The following is a 7,573-nucleotide window of genomic DNA, read 5'->3' as shown; positions in this document are numbered from 1 at the left end:
GTAACACTTTAACACTTAAAAAAAACGTCAAGACAAAAACGACCCACCTATGCGGCGTAAAGGTGCCAAAAAAACCTAGTGGGACGAAGGGTTAAATTTGGCAGATATATATATTTTATTATCAAGTATATAAAGGATATTTGTTATGATCTTTCTTGTGCAATATTAAAATCAATTATTTAGATTTATTACATCAATTACATTTTTTAAATTTATTTTTAAAATTATTAAGAAATATAGAAAAGGACAAAGAACTAAAATAAAATTTTATAAAATATAGAATAACATTTTTCGGATATAAGATTTTATTTAAGTTTTTTGTAACTTTTATTTTTCGTGCAAAATAAAAATTTTAAAAATATTTATATTTTTTATAAACAATTAAAATAAATAGAAAACAATGTTTTATAGATAGACAATAAATAATTCAATTACAAATTATACAATTAAAAATAATAAAAGATATAAGTATCTGTAGATAGGATAATAAAATAAAATAATAGGTTTAATAAAATAAAATAAATTAATTGATTATACAGATAAGAAAATTTCTGATAAAACAATTAAATGTGTTTCTTCATTTTCTTTTCTCTCTTTCTCTCTCTCTCTCTCTCTCTCTCTCTCTCTCTCTCTCTCTCTTCCTATCCCAAATATTCCTTCAGGATTAAATATTACATAAATTGGTGCAAATAAGCAAAATGTATTAATATATTCAATGTGCATGCATTACAAATAAAAAAGACTAAAAAATATTTTAACTCACGTTGCATATATTCCACATGAACCTTATTGTACATACATAGGTATATAGATCACACTAAAAAATGTTAATCGTATTTATTTTTGTTGTATATACATATGTATATACACTGTATAATACACCGATTTTATCCTAATCTTTTACAGTCTATCCATGTAGCTTGGCTTTGTATTAAGCAAAGCAAAATAAAATAACGTGAGATCCATTGAATATTTTGTTGCGGGACAGAATCATTTTTTATGAAAATTATCTCAAAATCGATAGTTTTTGTATCAATTACACTACATTAAAATACATAATATAATCGTAGATATGTATTCTGATATGTCATATTAAATATAAATTTGATAACAATTTGCGTTATAATAACGAAATATTTATATAGATATGTATATAAGAATTTGCAAAGACAAATGTTACAGCGTAAGAACTTGATAAATTCATCATATTGATTGCGATATTAATTATGTGGAGAAATTATTAGTCCCTTTGGATCTCACGTCATTTAGTCTGAATATCTCACTTGATATCTAAAGTGAGATTAAGTAGCGATTCGTGATTCGGTTCGCGATTCGGTTCATACCAAGCATTGTTTGTCCATTCATTAATAAATAATTGATTGATCGAGTCTTTGATTAATTTTTAAATTTCTGTTGTCTCGTGTTTCTACATTGTACTATTGAAATCCAGATATTCACGACTGATTATGAGATATAATCACGACGATTTTTATTAGAACGCGATTAACATAAAATTCTTTCATTTCTTGACGATATATATATAATTCTATTTTACTTTCCATTGCTACTGTATAATTCTTACGACGAATACATTTAATTACGCGTATCATTGTGAAATTAAAATCAAAATGAAGTCACTTAATTAAACTTTTATCAACGATCTAACGTGGTTGTTTATTTTTTTCCGATATAATTAACGCGCGCTTATTAACGATCACAACGATTCGTAATCGACCGCAACATTATAATCGTACGTCTACCGGCGCTGTTAATCAGCCGGCATTGAAGGAGTTTGTCTCCTTCTCATTTTCTGGCTGACATACAGCCAAAATGGATTTGGCCAGTAACAACGAAAGGTGAGTCCAATTTTGACCAGAAGAAACGATCGAAACTACGTGACATCTTATAAGATAAATTGTAATACGGGTAGGTAGGAGAATGGATAGGTATATCTTAACGCTCAACTTGATCGTTAATTCGTACTTGGTTCGCCGCTCACAGCTATAAAATATATACGTATAATTTGGCGATATCGTCGCGAACGATCGTCGCGAAACACGAAACAAAGACTTTTTTCGTGAGAAAAATATTAATTGCTAGGATGATTTGACTTGGTGATTCGCTTCGTTATCATAGGTGTGTTAAAGCTATCGAGGCCGTGAGGCGAGAACTTATTTATCGGTCACTTTGCCATCCACCTTGAAGCACACTTGCACATTTTTGTTCTCGTCGACCAGGCCGAACTCGATGGTCAGAGTCAAAGATGGATAAACCTTAGATATCGGCATCAATAAGTTGTACGTTGCCTCGTCGCCCTCGTTCAACGGGCATTCACCGTTCGTCAGGGACTTGCATGCATCCTGCTCGGGATACGGATAGTTTATTGTGCTTCCCCAAATCGTGACTTTCACGCGGGGTTTTAACGTTTTTGCATCGGCGTCTGTAGACAAGATAAACGTATCATCAAAAGGCAGTCAATTCCTCTCGAAAAGTGTTGCATCAAAAATATATGTAGCGTTTAGCGATGGCAAAATTGCTCGAGATGAATCTCACAATAGAGCGATCGTTTTTCGAGAGCAGACCTTTTGAAAAAGGTTCTCTGCAAATTTTGTCGGCGGAAAAGCCGATAAATATATTCTCATCAAGCAACGCGCTATCGGGGTATACGATACTGGCAAAAATATCGCAAATTTTGCCAACAAAATGCACGCGTCGCATTGACTTTATAAAAGTCAAGCAAACTCCGAACTCGTAATATATGCATATTGCATCGTTTGACGCAGATGTCGGAAATTCAGCGGTAGGATCGCCAATTTGCTTTAAGGTTGCGTTCGACAAATTCCGTTTGGCTTTCGTCAATATATGTTGTCGCATTACGTTTGCAAATTCTGCAAATAATCGTTCTAGCGAAACGCAAGCTTACTGTTAGTTCGCTAGCTGCAATCTCTGATCGGATCTGCATTAATCCCGAACTCAAGCTTGATAAGATTCATGCCATGCTTTCCTGGATTCTTTTTTCGTATGCGTAATATTACTTACTGGCGGCAAAGTCCCATTGAGCCTTTAAATTGGTCCCTCTGTATAAGTTGCAAGGAGAACTATTGCATCCTTCCACCCTCAACGATTGCGGCGTAGGTCCATCGTCGCACGGAACATACGGGGTCTCTGCCAGGGACGCCGCGATGCAGGTCGCGAATATGATGCTGCAGACTGCGACGTGTAAAATGTACGATCAAACATTATACTTCGGAAAAAAACACTGAGTGAATTGGAAAATAAATTAATGCACGTCAAGATTTACCGGATGCGAGGACTTTCATGGTAGTGTCTTCACAGGAGCGACGGCAACCAAAGTGATTTTCGATCGGTGAGAGAATCGCTTATTTATTTGTTCGATAATATCTAATCGAACACCTGGCTGCCCTAAAACTTGATAAGCTCGGAATCAAAGAAAAAATTCGTCCAGACACTTGAAAGTTAACACCTGCGCTGATGACGGTGCAAGTTTACGGAAATTATCAGTCATAAACATGGAATTCTTTGCGCACTCGCCAAACGATTAAAGTAATCTACTATAACGATTAAATAAAGCAATTGTTCTTGATAAGTCCAACTTGCCTCGGCAAACAGAGCTACATCAACTGCGCAACGTTAACAGATAAAATAATAAAGAAAATGATTCACTCGCGTTAATCTCGTAGACTAGTCGTTCGAGAAAATATTTGATTGAGATTATGAAAGAGGAGAAAGAGAGAGGGATATATAATAATTATTCTTCCATTTTACAAATGTCGTATTGTGTCATATTCAGTTTTTTAAATTTTAAATAAATCATAATTCTTCTTCACAATCATTCTTCTTTTGAGAAAATGCAAAAGAGCATCGAATATAATAAAGAAGGAAAACTCTATTTAGAGTAACATAATAATGATGATTCACTGTTTATCGGCCTGCCATGACGGCACCACGACGAAGCGTTGTGCCAATCGGTCACGCATCCATATTGGAGTGCTTTTGAATAATATCCGATAAAAGAAATATCTCCACGGCTCACATCTGAAAATAATATAGCAATCATTTAGTTTAACGTATGTAATCGGTACAAAACAGTTGCGACGTTTTTCACGCGCGCATGCTTGACGCTATAATTTCATCAGGATGATCACAAATTTCTAATTTAGGACAAGGTCTGATTCTAACTACTTCACTAACTGATCATCACTAACAGTAGTTTACCTGTAAACCGCCGAAGGATAGATGTCAAGAAGAGCGTTGTCGAAGGTTTCGTAGATTCTCGGATCTGACAAAACTTTTAAACTGCCTTGATTTTCCATAGATGAAGCCAGAGAAAAGTACTCTGCGTATCGAGTAAAATAATTGCCGTAGAATTGTTTCGCTTCGTCCGACATGTGTTGTCTCATTTCGTCAAAGTGTAACCGTTGCCGTTTCATGATGTTGCTTTGTGATACAAAACCACCTGTCGCGGTAGAGAAAGAGAAAGAAAGAAACTTATTTTCACACATCTCGAGATAAAGACACCACGGCTACAAACGCGAGAATCGTAACAAGAAGAGAAAAAACTCGAAAAAATAAAATGTATTTTACACATCCAAATAACTTGTTTTTCTCAGTGCCGATAAAGTTACGATTACGATACAATTCTAGGAGTTTTGTACTGACCAGGTATGAAGGAGACCACTTCGACCCCGTACTTGCCGACCTCTACCCGAAGGGAAGTGGCCCACGCGTGGAGGGCGGCCTTCGTAGCCCCATAGATGCTTATGCCCGGCAAAGGCTCGTCGGCACAATGGCTGGATATCACGATAATTCTGCTGCGATTCTCTCGCAAAATCGGCATCAGCTCCCGCGTGATTCTCATCGTTCCCAACAGATTCACGTTTACCTGAAGCTCCGCGAGATTCTGCGTTTGCCACTCGAATTCGCCGAAGATCATCACCCCCGCGTTATTCACCAACGCGCACAGTTCTACGGACAATGCGATAAACAAATCTTACAGACTGTAAATTTACTCCATGCCTACGTACTTTCTTCAGTCGTTCGTTTTTTTTTTTTTTTTTTTACAACGCTCACCTAATTGCCGTTCCTTCAACAAGCTCTTAACTTTGTCTCGAAAGTCTCGAGCGGATCGTTCATTCGTGATATCGAGTTGATGAACGATGACGCCTTTGTTCTCCAATGCTTCAACAGCAGCGTTAGAATTAGGCATTGTTGCTGTTTCGCGCACTCCGGCCAAAACCGTCGCACCCTTGGCACGACAGTGCATCGCTAGGCTATAGCCCAAACCGGAATTGCAACCGGTTATTATGATAAGATCCCGAGCATTTATTTTCCGCCGACGACTGAAGAAACAGTACAAAGAAGCACCACCTGAAAGAAAGAAGGAGTAACGAGAAATTTCCTTCGACACGTTCACTAATTCGAACTTTTGATTCCGAGCTAATATATCCAAATTTTGTCTTATTCAAATCCCTGAAATTGGGGCGTTACACGAGTACCTTATCGTTAATAGAAAAATTAGTTATCAATAAAATAGTCCATAAAATTAAAAAAAATATATGTTATGTAACTGCCTGTAAAATTAAGCAAAAGAGAAAATGTATAATTATGTATGTATTATGTAATGTATTATCATAAATTCAAAGTTAAATATTTAACAAAATTAAGTTAATTATGAAATCATATCTAAAGTATATCTCGCAATTGCAGATTTATTAATTCATCCGCGTTTACAACTGTTTTTTTTTTTTGGCACGATCTTTTTTTTAATAAAATACATTAATAAATATAAAAGAAACGCAATAGCCGTGTGTCTGTTCAAATCATAGATATGCAGATATGTATAATATTTAGAGAAGATTTAAGGCATCAGGGAATACGTTCGGTTTCAATTCGGTCGAGTCAGCGGACGGAAGAAACGAGCAAAGCGAGCAGATAGATCCTCTTACCTAGCAAAATCATCGAAAGCGTCGCGGCTTTGCGCGTGAATCCGGCGTCCGTGAGATACGCGGTATTGCACGACATTGTAGCTCCAACTTGTAAGGCCATCGAATGTTTTCTCCTACCGAGTTTATCTTCAAATTATACATATAGCCGAACACTCACCCATCACTATAGACGCTTGCCTGCTCGATACACAAGTATTAGCTTACGTGTAAACGACGTACGCACAAACCAGTCTCCGACATCGTCACGCTTAGTAAAGTAAAAATGTATAATATATATGTTTTTATCACATAATAAATAAATTTTGTTGACGAGTATGCTAAATAAATGTGAGATTATGATGACACTTAAATATATGTATTAGCAGACAGCACGGAAAACTGGCACGACGTACGATCTGTTCTTGTACTCACTGCGTCCGCTGGAATGAGGAGAATGATCGTTCCGGTCTGCGTGGCCGGCCTCTCTAGAACGCTAAGAAATATGACCCGATCCACCGACTGGCGCGGCGTCCTGCCTGTTGTTTTTTCGAAATGGTATACGCCATGGAATATTTATGAATAAAACGCAATTTTCCAAGTTTGATGCAAATCGTCGTTCAAAACGTTTCATACCGGAATGCTCAACTTCGATTTACTCGAATGTTGATGTATCTCTCGTAATCGAAGGATAAATAGCTAATTTAACAAATTAATATTTTAATACGGCCATAGGCACATTCTGTTATCGAGTAGGCATGGGGATTATGGGCAAACATTAAAATCTCATATTTTATTTGTTACAACAAAAGATAATAACTTGAATAAATCTTAGTAACAAAATCCGTTTTAAGAAAAAATGTTATGCTGTTTTAAATAAACATCCATAAAAAACAGAAGAAACATAGGTAAGCTGTATTAGCTTGCGTGTATGTGCAGTTGTTTTGTAAGCATTTTAATATTTCATGAGTTAGTTGTTTATAGGGATTGGACAGTCTTCATTTGAATTTCAATATCCCACACCAAGAAAGAGCGTCGAATCGTGTACGTCCTTTTTTACGCTTGCGATTTGGAGAGATATATCTCAAACTATACTTTTCTTCCAAAGTTATAGCTTTGGAAGAAAACATTCTCGCAATGAAGATGGATAACATTATCCGGCAAAAAAATAGACTATTTTATTAAAATAAATAAAGAAATTCGAGTATATAGAAAATAATAATAATCATAAAATACAGAATACAAATGACAAATTAACGATTAGATAACAAATTAGATAAAACCGATTATGATTGCGTTCCGATATTCACTGCCAGTACTGAAAATCTATAGTGTACGTGACGTACACTATAGATTTTCAGTCAACGCAATCCATATATCGCTATTACAATTATGAGGTAATCCCAAGTTTCTCGGTATTAAATATATGGGTAAGAGAAAACAGGTTTTTAATACCACAGTTTTCGTATAATGGTTTCATAGATTATAAATCGATAAGCCTTTACACATTTAAATGTACAACTTTGATGTGAGATATATAATTTACATAAAAATTAACAAAATGTTACGTACGCTAGCTTATTATAGATATGTCCTACTGTCCCACAAAATTGTGCTCTTTCACATATCGT

The 7,573-nt window shown here is 35.7% G+C and overlaps 2 protein-coding genes across 5 annotated transcripts; both read right to left on the bottom strand.

The window, feature by feature from the left end:
• Positions 1 to 750: 750 nt before the first annotated feature.
• LOC112457966 (NPC intracellular cholesterol transporter 2) lies at positions 751 to 3,410 on the bottom strand. Its single transcript, XM_025021313.1, has 3 exons — positions 3,302 to 3,410; positions 3,040 to 3,210; positions 751 to 2,440 (listed from the first exon to the last, which is right to left on the bottom strand). Exons 1-3 carry the CDS (start codon positions 3,318 to 3,320, stop codon positions 2,172 to 2,174), a joined length of 459 nt encoding a protein of 152 aa, XP_024877081.1. The 5' UTR covers positions 3,321 to 3,410; the 3' UTR covers positions 751 to 2,171.
• Positions 3,411 to 3,780: 370 nt separating this feature from the next.
• LOC112457965 (D-beta-hydroxybutyrate dehydrogenase, mitochondrial) lies at positions 3,781 to 7,567 on the bottom strand. 4 transcript variants are annotated; one of them, XM_025021310.1, is made up of 6 exons: positions 6,171 to 7,567; positions 5,967 to 6,079; positions 5,092 to 5,388; positions 4,681 to 4,986; positions 4,237 to 4,477; positions 3,781 to 4,056 (listed from the first exon to the last, which is right to left on the bottom strand). In XM_025021310.1, exons 2-6 carry the CDS (start codon positions 6,064 to 6,066, stop codon positions 3,936 to 3,938), a joined length of 1,065 nt encoding a protein of 354 aa, XP_024877078.1. In that variant the 5' UTR covers positions 6,067 to 6,079; positions 6,171 to 7,567; the 3' UTR covers positions 3,781 to 3,935. The 4 variants fall into 4 exon arrangements, with proteins under 4 accessions (XP_024877078.1, XP_024877079.1, XP_024877080.1 ...); XM_025021311.1 differs by having other exon boundaries at positions 5,967 to 6,092; positions 6,378 to 7,567; XM_025021312.1 differs by having other exon boundaries at positions 6,378 to 7,567.
• Between the last annotated feature and the right edge of the window lie 6 nt (positions 7,568 to 7,573).

The sequence above is a fragment of the Temnothorax curvispinosus genome, unplaced genomic scaffold (genome assembly GCF_003070985.1).
Source record: "Temnothorax curvispinosus isolate PA1 unplaced genomic scaffold, ASM307098v1 QBEX01008526.1, whole genome shotgun sequence".
Taxonomy (NCBI): Eukaryota; Metazoa; Arthropoda; class Insecta; order Hymenoptera; family Formicidae; genus Temnothorax; species Temnothorax curvispinosus.
The sequence above is the reverse complement of the archived record's forward strand: the minus strand, read 5'-3'. Positions and strand labels throughout refer to the sequence as shown.

What these genes read in the sequence shown, in the direction of transcription:
- LOC112457965 (XM_025021309.1), bottom strand. Translation starts at nt 6,066, where the DNA reads ATGGCCTTACAAGTTGGAGCTACAATGTCGTGCAATACCGCGTATCTC. An exon ending in AGTGGTCTCCTTCATACCTG is followed by an intron (nt 4,478 to 4,680) that starts GTCAGTACAAAA and finishes CTACCGCGACAG; the next exon opens with GTGGTTTTGTATCACAAAGC. An exon ending in TATCCTTCGGCGGTTTACAG is followed by an intron (nt 4,057 to 4,236) that starts GTAAACTACTGT and finishes TATTATTTTCAG; the next exon opens with ATGTGAGCCGTGGAGATATT.
- LOC112457966 (XM_025021313.1), bottom strand. An exon ending in TCAATGGGACTTTGCCGCCA is followed by an intron (nt 2,441 to 3,039) that starts GTAAGTAATATT and finishes TCTTGTCTACAG; the next exon opens with ACGCCGATGCAAAAACGTTA.